The sequence below is a fragment of the Dermochelys coriacea genome, chromosome 20 (genome assembly GCF_009764565.3).
Source record: "Dermochelys coriacea isolate rDerCor1 chromosome 20, rDerCor1.pri.v4, whole genome shotgun sequence".
Lineage (NCBI taxonomy): Eukaryota > Metazoa > Chordata > Testudines > Dermochelyidae > Dermochelys > Dermochelys coriacea.
In genome coordinates this window covers 5672804-5693130 of record NC_050087.2, presented here as the reverse complement: position 1 = coordinate 5693130, position 20327 = coordinate 5672804, and the positions used below count along the sequence as shown (strand labels likewise).

General features: G+C 50.5%; 1 protein-coding gene across 2 annotated transcripts in view; it reads right to left on the bottom strand.

Annotated features, from left to right (window-relative positions):
* ESPL1 (extra spindle pole bodies like 1, separase) overlaps positions 1–17338 on the bottom strand; it is a 29637-nt gene extending 12299 nt beyond the window's left edge. For both annotated transcript variants that reach the window (XM_043506636.1, XM_038379174.1), the window contains exons 1-14: positions 17208–17338; positions 15629–15721; positions 14072–15187; positions 13107–13211; positions 11904–12024; positions 9143–9279; positions 8609–8802; positions 7164–7406; positions 6281–6425; positions 5513–5657; positions 4892–5031; positions 3480–3614; positions 2724–2843; positions 1419–1590 (exon numbers count right to left, since the gene is read on the bottom strand). In XM_043506636.1, the coding sequence (XP_043362571.1) occupies positions 1419–1590; positions 2724–2843; positions 3480–3614; positions 4892–5031; positions 5513–5657; positions 6281–6425; positions 7164–7406; positions 8609–8802; positions 9143–9279; positions 11904–12024; positions 13107–13211; positions 14072–15187; positions 15629–15709 (2854 nt within the window). In that variant the 5' untranslated portion in view covers positions 15710–15721; positions 17208–17338. The remainder of the gene's footprint in view (positions 1–1418; positions 1591–2723; positions 2844–3479; positions 3615–4891; positions 5032–5512; positions 5658–6280; positions 6426–7163; positions 7407–8608; positions 8803–9142; positions 9280–11903; positions 12025–13106; positions 13212–14071; positions 15188–15628; positions 15722–17207) is intronic.
* Positions 17339–20327: the final 2989 nt, after the last annotated feature.

The following is a 20327-nucleotide window of genomic DNA, read 5'->3' as shown; positions in this document are numbered from 1 at the left end:
GCTGATCCCCAGCCTGGGTCAGGAAACAATCCCTCTCCCCGTCTAGCCTTATACCATGAAGTATGCTATGGGAGTTCTATACCTCAAATAGATTTGGCATTGGTTGCCATTGCAGATGGACACAGGACTAGATCCACCGCTGGTACGTTAGCATCCATGCTCTCAAAGCTCTGGAGGACCGCCCCAGATCGGAAGGCTGCTTTGCTTCTGCCCACACAGGAGGTGTGGAGAAAAGCATTTGTCACATTTGTGGTAAGAAAGGTAGAAGGTACCCAAGTTTAGCATGTCACTAATGTTGTGGGCCAGGTGGTCATCACTGGCAGGCCAGGAGAAAGCCAGATCTAGGTATCTGTGAACTCCCATAAATGATCTGGAGGATGGTGTGGATTGCACTCTCAGCAAATTTGCGGATGATACTAAACTGGGAGGAGTGGTAGATACGCTGGAGGGGAGGGATAGGATACAGAAGGACCTAGACAAATTGGAGGATTGGGCCAAAAGAAATCTAATGAGGTTCAATAAGGATAAATGCAGGGTCCTGCACTTAGGATGGAAGAATCCAATGCACCGCTACAGACTAGGGACCGAATGGCTCGGCAGCAGTTCTGCGGAAAAGGACCTAGGGGTGACAGTGGACGAGAAGCTGGATATGAGTCAGCAGTGTGCCCTTGTTGCCAAGAAGGCCAATGGCATTTTGGGTTGTATAAGTAGGGGCATAGCGAGCAGATCGAGGGACGTGATCGTTCCCCTCTATTCGACACTGGTGAGGCCTCATCTGGAGTACTGTGTCCAGTTTTGGGCCCCACACTACAGGAAGGATGTGGATAAATTGGAAAGAGTACAACGAAGGGCAACAAAAATGATTAGGGGTCTAGAGCACATGACTTATGAGGAGAGGCTGAGGGAGCTGGGATTGTTTAGTCTGCAGAAGAGAAGAATGAGGGGGGATTTGATAGCTGCTTTCAACTACCTGAAAGGGGGTTTCAAAGAGGATGGCTCTAGACTGTTCTCAATGGTAGCAGATGACAGAACGAGGAGTAATGGTCTCAAGTTGCAATGGGGGAGGTTTAGATTGGATATTAGGAAAAACTTTTTCACTAAGAGGGTGGTGAAACACTGGAATGCGTTACCTAGGGAGGTGGTAGAATCTCCTTCCTTAGAGGTTTTTAAGGTCAGGCTTGACAAAGCCCTAGCTGGGATGATTTAACTGGGACTTGGTCCTGCTTTGAGCAGGGGGTTGGACTAGATGACCTTCTGGGGTCCCTTCCAACCCTGATATTCTATGATTCCCAAGCCACCCCAGAGTCTGCCAAGGTAGCATATGCCACCCAGTATATGCCCACTGTCGTCAGAATATCTCCCATGCTGCTGAGACACTCTGGGCTGCAGTCAGGGTTTTGCCATGTCCCCATGCTCACCTTGAGCCCAGAGCTTTTGCCTGAGCTCAGGCAAAAGGCTGGTTGAAGAAAGGCCAAGATAAACTGCCATCAGCTGGAGGACATGGGCTCGGAGCAGGTACCAAACCTTTGAGATCTTCTGCAGGGCTGGGTGTTGGAGGACCTCTAGCAACAGAGTGAGGCCTTCTTCAACCTGTATGTGATAGAAATTAGGACTGATGGTACAGTGACCTGGAAAACAGGTCTTCATATGAACCAAAACCTATCAATTCAGCCTTACAGCTTGATTCTAGTAGCTGTAATCCATGGAACAGACTGAAGGGGAGGACTAGAAATATAAAGGAAGAAGTTTCAAGAACAGGATCGTTGAAACAGCCACTTTTTTCACCCCTTTTGAGGAGGGGATTTCCTCCATGCAAGATCTGTTGACTGAGACACAGCAGAATGGATTTAAGATCCTGCTAGTCAGGAACACTTTGGAAAAACCTCAGACCGGCAGGGGGCAGCGTGCAAGGCATTTACACTGCCTCTGCTCACCCTTTTTTGGATTTGCCCTCTCCAGGCATCTCCACCTGGCACCTTCCCTCAGGAGCATATAAGCGAACAGTCTGGCTTGCAGAGGACTCATTACTCTAAGTCCTCTCACAGCTGAACAGAAAGGTTTCCATGCTGGCATCAGATCTTCAAAGATTCCTTTCCCAGTGGTGCCAGGGTGGGCTTTGACTCCTAAACAAGGTGGCTATTGGGCAAATACAAAAGTTTTCTATTAAACATGCAAGGGTTTCAACTAAATTGAGCTTTTCATTAAAAAAAAAAAAAAAAAAAAAAAAAAGAGTATCTGCATTCCATGGGGCGTTATGGTTTGTCAAAGAAATTTTCTGCCTGAAAACTGAAATATGTTAATTCTGAAATGTCACCAAGGCATCTCATGCTTCCACTTTCTTCTATTGACCAGACTCCATCTCCCATGGTGCTCCAGGGCCACATGACTACCATGCACAGGAGGAATGGGGAGGGGGGAGGTGCATCATAATGATGCATCATGGGAGAGGAGTCCAGACAGGGAGTCCAGTCTATAGGACAATGGGAGCTCAAGGTACTGAGACTACATGTCCCATGAGGCATAGCAGCTGTATTTCAGAATCAAACTATTACAGGCCCCGCCCCAAAAAGCTGAATTTTCTGTGTGCAGGGGAAAGCTCCATTTTCCAACTAGCTCTAGTAGATCCATATTTAAAGGTCACATTAATGATTTCTGCAGAGCTGAAACTTTCCAGTCCTTTTGTTTATCAAGCAACAGGAGCTACATCTCAAAGGGTTGGTTACCTTATGGTTTGCACAGCACAGTTGGCTATGGAGCATAAGGCACGTTTGCTTCAGCACTAGATAGGAATCACTGCTGCAGTCAGCCTTTTGCAAGCAGGCCTCTGCTTCTTCCAGGAAGATCTGAAAGGAGATAAGCCAAATGAAGCATGCCCAGTCCAGGGATTGCCACAGAGTGATAACTGAATTCAGCTCAACCATGGTCATGTTAAAAATCTTAAGAGGCACAGAGCACCACAAAAGCTGGAAGATTAGGATCACATTAGAAGCCACCTCTTCCACTGAACTCCCATGTACTGAGCAGCTAGCTTTTCTTCACCTCCCCTTCACAATCCTAGAAGACAGCAACAGTACTCTGAAAAGCTGAAAGGCAGACCTACCATGTGTACAACTCTCCAGGCTTGACAGTTCAGAGCATGGAAATTAGGCCAAGCGTTCCCACCCTAGCAGAGCACGGCACCATCGGCCTGTGTATCAGTGGCTCCCAAGTTTCTTTCCACCAAGAACCTTTTTGGAGGCTGCCTAATTGTCCCAAACCCCCTTCATTTCCAATAGTACTGGAACAAACCCCGCCAGCATGATCTCTCATGCATGGTGTGTGAAGGAGGCCATTGAGAAAATGCCATCCTCCATGCAGCAAAAGTGCTAGAATGCCCCTCTGGCTCAAAGGATGACCCCCACATAAGCCCAGACAGACCCCACCTTGGGAACTACTCCTGTAAGTCACCTTTTTACCACCACCCTAACCTTGATACTTACCTTGGCTTCACTGGGACTCTCCAGCAGGAACAGTAGTTTAGTCACTTGACACAAGGCGTTGGCTGTCCCAAGCCAGTCACCAAGGACACCGGAGAGGGTTCTGATCAGGAGATAGCTTTCCAAGGACTGCAGCGGCTGTGGGACAAGGAAAACAAATACACCCCATCTCTTTGGAGGCTCATCCTAGACATGCCGCACATACTTTAAAGCCATCACTTCACCCACTTCAGGATGAGGTATTGCAGCCATTTAAGAGTTACATGACCCTTCAGAGCAGCAAGCTGCAGGGAGAGAGGAGAGGAGAGACAAACACTCCTACAGCAATGAGGGCTGTGTGAGTACCCAAATAGAGAGGGGACCACAGGAAGCCACAGTGGAAGAGATTAGGACTGTTTAAAGAGGAGACATGAGAGCGAGATACAAACAGAGATTGTTACAGAGACTGTCACAACCAGGAGGCTCCTATTGACCCTCATAATGAGATTAGAAAAAGGTGACACAGGAAACTGACATCATATAATTAGCCTGTGAATTCCCTGCCACAAGGTACCAAGACAAGATTTTAATTGGCTTCAAGAGCTGAATGTTTATATGAACACCTCCCACCCCCACCCCCCTGTTACAGTAGATAAAAGTGTAAGAATATAAATCCTCATGCTTCAGGGCATAAGCCAACCGCCAATGGCTAAGGGTCAGGAATGAAACCTCCATGGCCATGTGTGACACCTTCCTCCAAAACATTTAGAACAGGCTACTGTTGAGATAGGGATACCCAACTACATGGCCCAATAGGAAGTGCTGCTGTAGGTCAGGCTATAGTCCTAATCTAGGGAGGAAGGAGGATCAACAGAAGTTGATCACTGATCATGTCAGGGAGCACCAAGTGCTGGGGCTGCAGTGCCCACAAGGGCCTTGAGTCTGTGGCACTCTGGCTGGCCGCGCTGCATAGCAAGATCACAGAGCAGATGGCAGAGCCAGTCTTGCTCTGGGTCAGAGTCAAAATGGATGCAACAAAAAATGGAGATGAAGACTGAGACTAAAGTACGGAGGGGGCTGAAATCAGCGGTGGGAGCATTTCTTTTGTAGTAGCCAGGATTCCTGGGGTCTACCCTGGTTCAGCCACTCACCTTGTGGCCAGACTGTTCTCTGCCTCAATTTCCCCTTGGCTAGAGCAGCACAGGCACTTGATTAAAACATGAAGGGTCACACAAGTCAACAACATGCTGACTCACTTTTAGCCACTAGGTCAGACACAAATAACTTTAGTGTGAGTAGCTATAGAGATGACCTAAGGTTAGTACTAGTCTGAAGCCCTCATGCACGTCGATGTTCATGTTGACTAGCCCTCTCAATGCCACAAGGCTATGACGAAGCCACCTCCCCAGCCCATCAGAACCCAAGGCTCCAAATACCTTTGCCATCATTCTGTAGAGTGCTGCCAGGATGTGCAGGGAGACCACGGTCTGCTCGGCACTGCGCACTGCCGGGACTCCCTTCTTGGCCAGGAGCTTCTTCCACAAGGCAAGGGCATCATCCAGGCACTTGGCCTGTGCTAAAAATCAAGGCATGTAGCTGTCACTCAGCCACCAGGGGTCTGATCCCTCTTCCTCCAGGGCCAGAGGATCAGACATGGATAAAACCCACCTTTATAGCAGCAGTGACCAAATGGTTCTTGAGAGAAGGCAGAGGGAATGATTCAACAACCGCCACCACATGCAAGCAGGGGTGTTGTAGGTTTGCAGGTGACAGAATCCAGATAGGCCCAATGGGCTCAACTAAACAATGGAGAGACCACCAATCCCACACCCACTGCAGTGGCAGAATTGTGGGATACATTCCCTTTGCTCCCCATGGGAGCATCCCCCACCCCCTTGCACCCTGGAAGATTGAATGGGAGACTGTGTGCTTCACCCCCACCTCAGGGATTTTCTTTCCTGGGCCCAATGGATCGGTTTAACCCAGACCGGAAGAGTTAGGCATTGCTCCAAGATACTGTTGGCATTTAATTGTACCACCACAGAGAGGGTCCTCACCAGAATCTGCCACCAGGTTGAAGGAGATGCTGTTGTACAGGAACTTGTCATCTTGGAGCTTGTCTTCATAGTTGAGGTCATTGGGTTCAAAATCCTCCAGGTTCTTGTGCCCCTGGTCTCTGGCTCTCTGGTCCCTCTCAATGCTCTGCAACAGGTTGAGAGAAGCCAAGGCAGTTACAGCACATTGTTAATGGGACATCTGATGGGAGAAGAGCTAGTATCAGGGGGTAAGAGTTTGTCTCAGCTCCATCACCACTGGCTTTTCACCCCTTGGGGGGAAGGCAGCCAGTCTGATGGGCCAGGCATGGGGAAGGCTTTCAAGGACATCATCCCAGACAACTGCATGGGAGCAGCATGGGCACTTCCCTGTCCTTCCTGCTCAGCCATTTCACTGCTGCAGATGCTGGTGCTTTGCAGCCAGTCTCTACAGGTGGACCATTGACGTTCTACTAGAAAGACACCTGGTATATCTAGTTTAAACCAGGCATAGCTGGCACACATGGCATCCACCACTTCTCATTGTGGTGATCAGGCAGTTGGAGAGCTTTTCATTGGCCCTATTGATACTGGGGCTGCCCCCGGGCAAAACTCCCCGAAGACAGCACCATGACTGCGGTACCGAAGCCTCTCACCTACCCTTGACACCCAGAACACTGTCCTCACCCCAGTACAATGCCGAGGTGGCTCCGGAGCATAGACCTCCCACATGGCAGTGAGGTTTGATCAGAATCACCAGCACTGCATCACACCGCTGCTGCAGCCACCTACCTCCTGCATTTTGGATTCGAGGGTGCAGATGTAGAGCCAGAGCAAGGCCTGTGCTTTGTCATCCAGGAGCTGCTCCTGGTTCTCAGCACTAACAGGTACAGAGTCCAACAGTCGCAGGGCCTCCCGTACTGAGTCCAGGGAGGAGCTACAGGAGAGGAGACAGACTCACCCTCAAGGATCTCACAGCACTTCACAGAAGGTGGGAAAATATCATCCCCATTTTAGAGAAGGGAAATGGGCACAGGTCAGCAATTAAGTGACAGAGCTTGGTACAGAACCCAAGTCTCCCATATTCCAGTCCCTTGTCTTACCACTAGTGTCTCCATAAGACATGTACTGTACAGAGAGGCCTTCAGTCCCCAGGGCTATTGTCTGGCACCATGAGATTCAAACCAGGGAAGAGGAGTCATGCAAGGCCAAACCCATTGATAGTTCACACCAGGGGCAGCCCAACAGTCCGGGAGCCTTAGCACCTTTAGTCTTCTAGAGGAACTCCATGGAATGCCGCTGTAGAGTAGGTGGAACATGAACCTCCCAGATGGTAGGCACAATAGAAAGACGTGGCCCCTTTTATTCAGTAGCTCTGTTATAGGGATCATTAGTATAATGGAGACATCTCCTGCCCTGCACATACCTGGAGCAATCTCTATTGCTTACAGGGTGCCAGGGGCTGCAGATCTAGAAACAACATTTGTAAGACAGAAGCTGGGTCACTAAGTGGCCCCATGTTTTCAGTACTGCTGAGGAACTCCCCACAACAGGCTGCTTTCCCCACGTGGCTGCCTCCTGGGGAAGGGTAGCCAATCAGAACTGCTGCAGGAAGCAGGTAGCAGAGGGACAGGCAGATAGGAACGTGATGAGGCCCGCCCCACCCGCCACTCACCAGGCGGTCTGCTCCGTGTAGTCATGATAACACAGCACCTGGGCCAGCTCCACCAGGTTCACCGCCCGCTCATGCTCTCGGCCGCTCTCCTCTGAGCAGATCTCCAGCAGGTCACAAATCACATTGAAGCGCTCCTGCCCCGTGTCGGCCCGTGTAGCCTTGTAGGCTTTCAGTTCTTCAGAGAGCACAGACACCAGGGTCCCTATATCCAGGCCGTGCCCCTCCAAGCCATCCTTCAGAGTCCTGCAGCAAACATGCAGATCAGACCAGAGCAGTGCTTGGAGGTGGGCCAGTCAAGATGGCTGCTAGGGCTCCTGATAGCCCCACCCATAGCTGTGCACTACAGCACAGACCCAGCTTTCTAGCCAAGGTAGCATTTCTTCTGGCAAGCGTCAGGTTAGTCTTTAGGTATGTCAATAGCTTTGATCATTATTAGGGCCTACCAAATTCACAGCCACAAAAAAAATGCGGCTCAGACTGTGAAATCTGGTCTTTTGTGCGCTTTTACCCTATACTATACAGATTTCATTGGAGAGACCAGTGTTTCTCATAGAGGGGCCTGACCCAAATGAGTTGTGGGGGGAAGGGGGGTCACAAGGTTATTTTAGGGAGAGGGTCATGGTATTGTCACCCGTACTTCTGCGCTGCCTTCAGAGCTGGGTGGCCGAAGCATGGCAGACGTTGGCCAGGCACCCAGCTCTGAAGGCAGCACCGCCAGCAGCAGTGCAGAAATAAGGGTGGCAATACCGTACCATGCCATCCTTACTTCTGTGCTGCTGCCTCCAGTGCTGAGCAACCAGAGAGTGGTAGCTGCTGGTCAAGGGCCCAGCTCTGCAGGCAGCAGTGCAGAAGTAAGAGTGGCAATACCATACCACACCACTCCTTACTTCTGCGCTGCTGCTGGCGGCAGCTGTGCCGTCAGAGCTGGACTCCCAGCCAGCAGCCACCGCTCTCCAGCTGCCCAGCTCTGAAAGCAGCGCCGCCACCAGCAGCACAGAAGTAAGGGTAGCAGTTTCGCAACCCCCCCACCCCACAATAACCTTGTGACCCGCCACAACTCATTTTTGGGGTCAGGACCTCTAGTATAACACCCTGAAATTTCAGATTTAAGTAGCTGAAATCATAAAATTTGCTATTTTTAAAATTCTATGACTGAAATTGACCAAAACAGAAGTGAATTTAGTAGGGCGCTAATCATTACTTACACAGTTGTATCTATGCTAGGATAGTGACTAGGTTGTGTGTGTGACAACAGATCTGTTTTGGGCTACTGGGAGAAATACACTTCCATTTTACAGATGGGGAAACTGAGGCAGAGAGCAGTGACCACAAGGTGACTGGCTGAAGCAGGATAGACCCCAGGAATCATGGCTCCCAGTTCCAGGATCCATGAAATGACAGGCCAAAAGAAATGCTCCCACCCCTGATTTCAGCCCCTTCCTTACTTTAGTCTCAAGTCTTCATCTCCATTTTTTGTTGCATCCATTTTGACTCTGACCCAGAGCAAGACTGGCTCTGCCATCTGCTCCGTGATTTTGCTATGCAGTGCGGCCAGCCAGAGTGCCACCGACTCAAGGCCCTTCTCAAACCAGCACAGCTTCCTGTAGCTTTCCACCTGCAGCTTAAAGCATTTGTGCAACTGCAGAAAGACAGAGAGCGTGACTTGAAGGAGCAGTTTGGAACAGGACGGATGAGATTCACTTCCACCTAATCCCTGCAAGGAGGCACAATCTGCAAAAGCCTCCCTGTTCCCTGGGCCCTAGAGGCCCAAGCCCCACATCCTGGTGGAGAGCCAGTCAGGACTCCACATCACTAGAGGACAGAAAGGAAGTGCCTTGCATCTCCTGACACTCAGGGCCTGAACATACTGCCTTCATGGAAGTCTGGTTCCTATAACCCAGGTACTCAAGCTCATGGCTCCCTTACACCAGACCCCCAAACCCCCAGTTAGCTACCCAGAATCTTAGACAGCTACTCACTCTTTCTGTGGACATCTCTGGATATTTACAGGATTCTGCCCTCCCCAGCTTCCGGCAGAACACCTCAGTCACCGAACTGGCCTCCACATACAGCTTCTGGCTGTAGAAGCCATAGGCCAGCTTGAATGCACACGAGGCTGCCACAGCAAACAAAAGCATGAATATTAAAGGCTGCCTCACTACAAGATTACATTACTCTCACACTGTCCTTGCCCCTATGGAGGATAGTAGCCCACCGCCCTCATTCTGCAAGCCTTGTTACCAATACCCTTGCAAGAGAATCTGTCTGCTCAGTCTCCATGAGCTGTGGGAGCAATGGCAAACAGCTTGTCTGGAGAGATCTGGATTTTCCAGCAGAGCATCAAGGATCTCACTGGCCTAGTGACAGCCATGTGTAGCCACTTACAGATACTGTCCCCTATACTCCAGCAAGGAGAGTATGTCATGGAGGCACCGTATTTGGTCTCAAAAGGAAGGATTTGCCTTGGGCACCTCCTGTTAGAGAGCTACAGTTGCAAACTCCACACAGCCATCCCATCAGAAGAAAGCATCAGTCTACAGAGGAAGTGTAAACACTGACAGGAGGAGACCCACCAGTCAGTACCAAACTGGTGCATCCAAATCTCCTCACTTACCCTGGTGCTACTCCACTGACTTTAGTTGAATTGCTAGAGATTTGCACAAGTGACAGGATCAGGCCCCAAGAGTTCAGTTAATGTAGGATACCACCCCCTCTTGACGAAAAAGGCTGAAGGCTTTTATACAGATCCACGTCACCATTCTGGGGCCCCTCTCCCCACATTCCCTGGTTTGAACATCCCCCTAATCCTATGACTTGCAATGTGCAAGGCATGGATATCAATTTCTCCAATGGATACTGGTACCAGTAACACACACACTTCCATCCCAGGGTGGACTTTGTGAGGTCTCAAGCCCACACTCTGATCCTTCACTGCTCTTTGGGCCACAAGATGCTCAGTCATTTCCCTGCAGTGCAGATTTAAAGAAGAGGAAGAGTGGGAAGAGTCAGATGCAAAAGCAGGCCAAGCACTTCCTGGGACTGAGTGGGAGGTGGGGGCTAAAGGAGGAGGGAGGAAGGTCTGTTCAAATCACCTGCCACTAGAACAGTTTTCAGAGTAGCAGCCGTGTTAGTCTGTATTCGCAAAAAGAAAAGGAGTACTTGTGGCACCTTAGAGACTATTCAAATTTATTAGAGCATAAGCTTTCGTGAGCTACAGCTCACTTCATCGGATGCATTTGGTGGAAAAAACAGAGGAGAGATTTATATATATATACACACACACACACACACACACACAGAGAACATGAAACAATGGGTTTATCATACACACTGTAAGGAGAGTGATCACTTAAGATAAGCCATCACCAGCAGCAGGGGGGGGAAGGAGGAAAACCTTTCATGGTGACAAGCAAGGTAGGCTAATTCCAGCAGTTAACAAGAATATCAGAGGAACAGTGGGGGGTGGGGGGGGAGAAATACCATGGGGAAATAGTTTTACTTTGTGTAATGACTCATCCATTCCCAGTCTCTATTCAAGCCTAAGTTAATTGTATCCAGTTTGCAAATTAATTCCAATTCAGCAGTCTCTCGTTGGAGTCTGTTTTTGAAGCTTTTTTGTTGAAGGATAGCCACTCTTAGGTCTGTGATCGAGTGACCAGAGAGATTGAAGTGTTCTCCAACTGGTTTTTGAATGTTATAATTCTTGACGTCTGATTTGTGTCCATTCATTCTTTTACGTAGAGACTGTCCAGTTTGGCCAATGTACATGGCAGAGGGGCATTGCTGGCACATGATGGCATATATCACATTGGTAGATGCGCAGGTGAACGATAGTGTGGCCTCTGATAGTGTGGCTGATGTGATTAGGCCCTATGATGGTATCCCCTGAATAGATATGTGGACAGAGTTGGCAACGGGCTTTGTTGCAAGGATAGGTTCCTGGGTTAGTGGTTCTGTTGTGTGGTGTGTGGTTGCTGGTGAGTATTACTAGAACAGTAATACTAGTAATACTAGAACAGTTGATAGTGATACTGAGGTGGGAGGAAGAGGATGGCTCACAGGGTATAGGAAGAACACTTTCTTTAGGGTCTCATCAGGAAAGACACTGCAGTGGAGCCACTGCTCCCTAGAAGCAGGGATTACCAGGACAAACAGGAACCAAGAAGCAGAAGTTCAGAGAGGCTTGGGGCAAGAGAAAGGAGTAGCAGCAGTCATCATGCTGCTCTTGTTCCAGTTCACATGGGAGTCTTAGCACCATCCAGTGGCAAGACTTTCCAATACCACATTCTGTAGTCAGCTCCAGTCCAGCAGCAGCACACGGTTACTCTGGGAAGGATTTTGTAATCCAAAGAACCAGGGCCATCTGGTCACAAGCCACGCCTGTTCCAGCTACTACAGGTTAGAGCTTTTGCAGGATAGGGAGGAGCCCAGAATGATAGCAATGCTTCCCTGCCTAGAAGGGAAAAATCTCAGTCAGACCTGGCAGAGGGATCTCAGTGGAGGTAGAGGTTAGTTTCTCTCCCTGGCAGCCCAGTGGGGCTTAGGATATTTGTGGGGCGTTAGTGAATGTTGCAACTTTTTTCATGCTGAGTTTTGTTCTGCATTCAGGGTAAAGGACCAGATCCTCTCGCAGAGCAGCACAGAGCAGGTAAACATTGGGAAGGCCATTCCCTCCCCACAGACAGCAAGTCTTGTAACCCATGATGGAGCAGGACCATGCTCAGAGGCTCAGGGACTGACCTGTGACATCAAGGTATTCCACCTGGTCTTGTTCAGAGGGCCCCTCTAGTGCATCAAGCATCAAGGAAATGACACTTTGGCAAGAGCCCACCAGCTGCTCCAATCCAGCCGCCCCTTCCACCTGTGGAAAATCAGAGGTTTGGGGAGCCAGGGAGATGCAGCAGGAATGCTGGAACATTTGAGCAGTTGCATGGGAAAGAAATAATCAGGGATTAAGAGCACAAAGCAGCATTCTTCCACTGTTGCACAGCCTTTATCTGCTAGCTATGCTCAGAATTAAGAGGGTCACCACCACACTTGGAGTTGCTATTGCTGGTTAGCGTATAGAGTGGTGACTGTGAGAATTGACTTGCCTTTGCAAAGCAGTCTGACTTCCAGATGAAATACACCAGGTACTCAAAATACTGGTTAAAGTTTCATGCCACATAGAAGAGGACCACCACCACCTAGCTCTTGCATAATACTTCTCACCTGTAGATCTCACAGCACTTTACCAAGGTAAATATCTCCATTTTGCAGCTGGGAAAACTAAAGCACAAGGAGGCAGAGTGATTTGCCCAAGGTCACCCAGCAAAGCAGTGACGGTCAGGAATTGGACCAGGTCTCCTGAGTCCCAGTCCACTGCCCTAGCCACTAGGCCTCTAATAGTGCAGCCCAGAGTCAAAAGCTGAGGGTTTACAGGGAGTCAAGGGCAGATTCAGGAATAGAATCCAGATTTCCCAACACTAACCACATGACCACACTGCCTTCATTTGAGTGAGAGGAGAAAGCAACTGGCAAGAGGGAACCCTGGTGTAATAAATGTAGTTTATGCTCATAACAACCTGCAAGAACCATGGCTCCTAGAGGACATCTCCCGCTGACCTGCTGGCCATTCAGTGATGCTCTATGGCACCTTCAGCCCACTCGAATCAGAAACCTTCCAATCAAGGAAGGCTGCATAAGGCATCCATCCTATTGTTCAGCGGTAGGCTGGATGAGACTAAGCAATCTCAGAGCGGGGGAGTGTTGCCATTACAGCATTCAGAGCCCTGCTGAGCCAGGACCTCAGTGAACCAGCCTCCACATGGGAGTTCAGTGGCCTCAGATTGGGACCGATCCAGCAATGAGAAGCTTAATTTTTTTGCACCCACGCTCCTTGGAAATCTCCCTTGCCTACTCCGAGCTCCTAGTGGTGTACCCTATTCCTTCCACTACCAGTACCTGGGAACCCAGGAAGGCATCATATGCCACTGTGGTGCAGAGCTGCAGGCTGTGATAGTGTAGCTGTTTCACGGCTTGCTGCTGTTTCGTGTTGTCAGGAGGAATCTGAAGAGGGAAAACAAAAAGGCAGTCCACAGATCAGCATGGAGAACGCACACTGGCATCCCCAAGGAGCATCCGTACTAGCTCAACACATTGATCAGGCCCCATTGAAACAATACAAAAGGTTGCACTATCATCAAACAACAGCAGCAGCAACTGGCCTGCATCCACATACTAGCCCACCCCGCTCATCTGCGATGCATCCTTATTAGTCCTCATCTAGCTCACAGGGAAGGGAAGCTTGTATTTGTCAGCAGAGCCCCTTTACCAGGTGGAGACACACCTGTGCACCCTAACAGGTTAGTTTTTGAAAGGCCACATGATTCCCAGACAGAGGAGACGTCTACACTGCAACTGGAGGTGTAATTTCCATCTTGGGGAGACCAACACACACTACCTTGGATCGAGCTAGCACATTAAAAACAGCGTTGCTGCAGCATGGGCAGCAGCAGACATTAGCCGTTCGCATACGTACTTCTTAGGGTCTCAGACGGGATTGTGCTGAGGCAGCTCGGCTGTGGCTACACTGCTATTTTGAGTGTGCTAGTTCTATCAAAGCTAGTGCAGGTATGTCTACCGAAGCTCCGGCTGCAGCGTAGAGTTACCCAGAGAGCGTGCTTCCTTTCTGCAGTGCAAAGCGGGTGTACTGCGGAAGTGGCACCTCAGCCATAGGCAATCCCCAGCCTAATGCCAGACTGGGCTTTAGAGCCCTGGAGCTCGAAAGATCCCAGCTGCCAATGAGTCTGATCCTTTGCTGCACTCCCGGGCTGTGTACAAAGCCCAGGTGAAACCCTGGCACAACTCTTTGTGTCTCAGGCCCCACCGCACCTAGGGGAAGCCCCTAAATCACAAGCTTTACTCACGCTATCCAGCAGCCTACGAAGAAGCCAGGAATAACCCTCCATGAAGGCGGAAAGGCCAAGGATGTCCTCCAGGCTAAACAGCCTCCGCTTGCTCTTCTTCATGTATCCATTTAGGGAGGAGACAATGAACTGGCAGCTTTCACCCAGCACTCTGGGCAGGGGCTCAGGGACTCCAGCTGCACAGCTCAGAGCTGCAGCAGCTTGGGAGAGGGGCAGCCCGGCCTGATTCTCACCCAGTGCTAATACCTGGTTCAGCCGGACTCCGGCACGAAGGAGACCCAGAGCAGCACCAAAGCCCTTCCCAATGTCACCAGTTCCTTCCAGGTAGCCCTGGGCTTCGTCTATCGCTTCTTTGCCTTCCCCAAAGCAGCTGCTCTTGCAGAGACGCCGGCACCGCTCCAAGGTGAGCTCGAACAGGCATAGGGACCACTGCAGGGGCAAGGGCTCCGCTGCACTCCTCCCATCTAGTATAGCTATGATCAGGTGGCGAGCAAGCTGCTCGCTGAAGAAGCGGGCATCTTCTTTGCTCAGGGGGGTTCTTTGGGCCTCAAACATCACAGCAGCAGCTGCAGCTTGACGAGCAACTTGGGAGGTAAAGAATGGGGGCTCCAGGGGCAGCTGGGCTGAGCAGTCTTCCTCCAGAAAGACCAGAAATCGCACGGCCTGCAGCCGGCCTGAAAGCACCACCCTGGTTTCCTTTGGTGCCTGGTCTGATTTAGCAAGGGCATCTGCACCCTTCCACAGCACACTAAAGCTGCTCTTGGCAATGGCCTCAAAGTCTTCAGCAGGCACCTCTGGGGACCGGCACCTTGCCAGGTTGGCATAGAGCAGATCAGCAAACCTTAAGCAGGCATCATAGGCTCCCTGGGTGGCAATGTTCCTCAGCAGGTGGTAGAGGATTTTCTCCAGGTACAGGGGAACACGCTGTGGCCCAGCTGCTATATAACCCTGGCATGCCAGCTCAGCCAGGTCCAAGAGGCTTTCAAAGTGTGCCAGGCAGCTCCTGCCTAGTCCCAGCCAATGGTTGCAAGCCCGCAGGATTTTATCACATGCCGTGCTCTGCCAGGAGAGCTTGCTTGTACTGGCTGGGTCTTCTGGGGCACAGGCAAGGCTTTCCTGAAAGGAAACAAGATGATTAGTGCAACTGATATGCACCTTTTATCAGAGGATCTCAGAGCATTTTCATATTAGGCCTCCCAACCCCCTCACAGGACAATATTGGTCCTGTTCTTCAGATGGAGAGTCTGCGGCACAGAAGGAAAGCAGCGTCCATTGAGAAGTTACACTGAGTCAGCAGCAGAGCTGAGGATAGCACCCAGGAGTCCTGATCCCCAGTTCCCTGCTGTGACCCCTAAGCACTCCTACAACTAGGGAGTATGGAACACGCCCAGTTCCTCAACTGTGTATCCATATACAAAACTTCCTCTGTTTCTGGTAGTTAATACCAAACTTTTTTTCTGCCCATACTTCTTGCTAAGGGTCCGATGCAGAGAACGGCTAGACGTCCACTTCTCCCACAGAGAGAGTGGTTTCAGAGGTCTTCTCCTGCAGTCTCACCTTCAATTCCAACAGCAGCACCCTCGTCTCCTCCCAATTGCTGGTTCGTGCCATAAAATTGGTTCCTTTTAGGCGCTTCATCCTACTTCTGGCCTGTAGCAAGGAAGAATGAACCACGATACAGGAGTGATTGGATGGCATTGTCTGGCCTGTGTTATACAGGTCAGACTAAAGGATCTAGTGATGCTTTCTGGCCTTGAACTCTGTGAGCCAATTAATTCTGTAAACGCAAGTGTGTGTAAAGACCCATTGCACAGAGAACCTCTCCAGGTCTCCTATGCTGGCCTTATGTGGGTGAAAGCAACACATCCAAACCAGTTCTCTGTACTCAAAGTTCTTATCCCTCACTGCCCTCCCATTTTCCCACATCACTGTGCACAGTAAGCTGGATCAGAACTTCTGCAATGTTGAATGACTATGCTCATCTCGCAGGCCATTTCATTGACTCTGCCAAGTACCATCCTGCTTCCACCTCTCCACCATCACCCTAGTTCCCCTGGGACCCACTTGCGAGTGGGCCCCGGGAGATCCTTCTCAACTAGCCCTCAGGGCTGACCTCCCTTGTTAATTCACCAACAGCCTGGCTCAGGGGTTCTCAGACTTCATTGCACCGGACCCCCTTCTGACAACAAAAAGTACTACACAACCCAGGAGGGGGGACCAAAGCCTAAGCCTGCCTGAGCCCTGCTGCCCGGGGGAAGGGGAGCAAAGCCTGGGCCTCACCACCAAAGCCAAAAGGGTTTCAGCACCAGACAGGGAGTAATCAGAGTCCTGACACCCAGGGCTGAAGCCCTCAGGCTTCAGCTTTGGCCCCAGGCCGCAGCAAGTCTAAGTCAGCCCTGGCCACCCCATTAAAATGGGGTCCCGGCCCACTTTGAGAACTTCCAGAGTGAAATCCTGCCTGGCTCTGGATCGCCTGCCAAGAGCCTGCCCTAGCAGCAGCAGACATGCCATCCCCCTGGAGAGTGTCTGCCCTATACACCCTGCTGCCAGTGGGGTCTTCCTCACCCCACACCTTTTCCCAATACCCCCATACACTCAGACCCGCCCTCCAGCCCCAGCCCCTAGTACCCCCCCCACCAGCCTCCAACCCCCCCCACCGCCCACCCCTAGTACCCCCCCACCAGCCTCCAACCCCCCCCACCGCCCACCCCTAGTACCCCCCCACCAGCCTCCAACCCCCCCCACCGCCCACCCCTAGTACCCCCCCACCAGCCTCCAACCCCCCCCCACCGCCCACCCCTAGTACCCCCCACCAGCCTCCAACCCCCCCCACCGCCCACCCCTAGTACCCCCCCCACCAGCCTCCAACCCCCCCCACCGCCCACCCCTAGTACCCCCCACCAGCCTCCAACCCCCCCACCGCCCACCCCTAGTACCCCCCCCCCAGCCTCCAACCCCCCCCACCGCCCACCCCTAGTACCCCCCCCACCAGCCTCCAGCCAGCTCCCTGTTCCTTCCCTCCCTGGGGGCTCCTCCCAGCCAACCCCCAAGGCCCCTCCCAGCACCCTCTCTCCCCCACGGTGCCCTCCTCCCCCTCTAGAGTCCCTGCCCACAGGCGCCCCCAGCCCCCACTCACAGCGAGCCGGGAGGGGTTGGGGTAACAGCAACCGAAGCCGTCTCCCTCCCCTCGCGCCCGGGCCGGTTCAAATCTCCGCCCCAGCCAATCAGCAGTCCGCGGCGCCCCACGCTCCGCCCCTTCCTGCCTCGCTGCATGCTGGGGATTGTAGTTCAGGGTCGCTCTGGCTGGGAGTTAGCAGTCCGGGGGGGCGGGGCCGTTTTGCAATTAAACTCCCTCCAGTGTGTGCCTCGTGCAGAGAGGAGTGCGCAAACTCATTGTGTGCGCCAGCACCAGTCAGCCGGAGTGTGTGAACTCTGGGGTCCACCACTGTGCAAACCTGAGTGTGCAATGTGTGCCCCTCTCCCCCCAAATCTCCGCTATGCTTGGGATAGGAGCTGTAGGGAATGGTCTATATTTAATACCTAGCACTAGAGGGGACGCAGTTTGTCGCTCCTGCAAGCCGAGGTGATTGCACACATGGGGCTTCTTGCATCCCCCCCTCCGGTCCCCATAAACTCCTTGCCTGCCAATCTCCCAACCCCTTCTATTTCAGGGATTCTCTCCAGTCCCCCACATTGTGCCCTGTGCTCTGTATGTCCCCCATTTCCCCTTTGCCTCATGCCAGGGGCTCTATACGACTCCAAACCCTCCTCCCCATGCCAGGGGCACTGTGATTCCTCCATTACCCCCATGCCAGAGGATCTGTGCACACACCCCCATTCCCTCCTCCACCAAGTTCCCCCCTGTCCCCAGTCCCATTCTCCCCACTGTGACCGGGATGCCTGGGGCAGCCCCCACCAGAAATCCCAAGGTCAGGGCAGGCTGCAAAAGGGAGAGCAGATCCTCCCAAGACTGGTGGGTAACACTGAAATTGAACTCCTCAAACAGTCATAAACTGTGCTTCTGATCCCCCACAGTAGTTATCAAGAAGCAAAAAAGAAATCACACAGGCCCCTTTATTGCATTCCAGTTCTCTGGCTCCCAGTCAGCACCTAGGTCCAGTACAGTGAGAAGTTATTTTAAAAACTCTGCTCACATATACAAAATGTTCTTCTGACCCCAAAGGTTCAGCCACATTACCAGGTCAGTATAGATTTGGATCTTACCCAAAACACCAAGCTGCCAGTCCATCCTTTAGTGTCTACAACTAAAGGTTTATTATAAAGAAAAAAGAAAGAACAAGAAGAGAGATGTTAAATGATAAAACAGTCACCTACATACAAAGACTTCAAAGTCCATATATCAGGTTCCTAGCAGTATTGGTGAGTTTGCTGGCTTGAAAGTCCCTCTGGAATATATCCACAGCTTGGATGAGTCATTCAGTCCTTTGTTCAGAGCTTCAGTTTGTAGCAAAGTTCCTCCAGAGGCAAGAAGGATTGAAGACAAAATGGAGAAGAGGCAGTTGCCTTTTATAGCCTTTTGCCATGTGGCCTAGTGCTTCCTTTGTTTCCAACATAAGTTGCCCAGCACGTGGCTTGGAAGCCCTTTTCTGTCCATAGGTATGCCCCTGCATATGCCTTGCTGAGTCATAAGGTGTATCCCTTGCTTTCTCTCAATGGGTCAGTTGTATAGCTCATGGTCCTTAATGGGCCATCAAGCAGGCTAGGTAGTGCTGATGCCAAACTGTCTGGGGGTGTCACCCAGAAGCACACACACAGGCAGGGCCACACCAAACTGCAGACTGGAAGCAAGAACTGAACTTAGGGGAGAAGGGTTGAACCCAGGCTGGGAGGGTGCCCAATCTGAGTGGAAATACCTGAAATCTCCAGCTGCAGGCCAATGCAGCTGCCTTTCGCACTCCTTTTGCCTTTCTACATTATGGATGCTATTGTGGTCTGGAAGGGCAAGGCTGGCCTAAGGATAAAGTAGACTGGTGCTGGTTTAAGCATGACTGCTGCTACAGTAAAGCAGAGCAAGCAGGCTGTAAGCCTAAGATAGAGAGCTATAACTTGGAATGTGAAGACAATGCTGCTGTGTGAGATTCACTAGAAGACAAATGCCAAAAAATAGCGTGTGAATGTGACTGCAAAGCTGCCAAGTGTTTGGCTAAAGCCCCTTATTACCCAAGGTACGTTTTCTGGCCAGATTTTGTATGTGGTGATAATCACCCAAAGTGTAAGTTTTAGCGAGACAGGAGGACACTACTCTAATATTTATAAAAATCTGTATGTGCTTTTGAATTTAAAAAATAAAATTTCTCCTATCCAAAAAAAAAAACTTTCTGTAATCTACCTGTGACAATATCTAGGGTGAGAAATTACATTTTGTAACCTGTTTCTTAAGTATATTGAGCTTAGCTTGTGTATTTAATTTTATTTGCTCAGTAATCTGTTTTGTTCTGTCTGTTATCTCTTATATTCACTTCAAATTCACCTTTTGTAGTTAATAAATATATTTCTTGTTTATAATATATCCCCGGTTGTACAAGTCACAATTGGGGGGGCAGGGTAAGAGTTTGTGCATACCTTCCTCCATATTGAGGGAGGAAGCAGATTTAATAGTATATCTTTGGGTCTGCACCCCAAAGGAGGTGGACACGTGAATGCTGGGGGCAAGTCCCTTAAGCTAAGCCTTCACAGAACTGATCTCAGTGTCTGTTTCATTCTTCAGTTTGGTGTGGCCCTTCCTGGCTGCATGCTGGAGGAGACTTAATAGAATACCATGGCTCAGCAAGACTGGTAAAAAGGGTACCCAGGCTGGCATAATAGACAGGCTCAGTGGTATCTCAGCACATCAGATGGCATCCCAAGGGGGGCAACCTCTCACACAGACATACATACATATCTATAACCCAATAAAAAGGTGATACAAACACATAAATGAGAATATCATATTTGGCAAATTATAATATTTTTGCAGATCTCTAACATGGCATATCTGGCACAACTCATTGCAATCTTACAAATTTAATATTCATAATATCCTAAAGTGTCCCCCAGATTCCATACAGCATCAAACCCACCACTTTCTTTCCTATCTGGGAGCTAAACCATTCAGAATGGCAACATTTTGAACTGTATTGGGAAGATGGGCAGAGCTCATGAGGATGTTATTATATGAGATCTCTGATCACTGTGTTTGCCTGGATTAGCCCTTTCCCCCATTATCCACGTCTTCTCTTTTTACATCAAAAAGAAA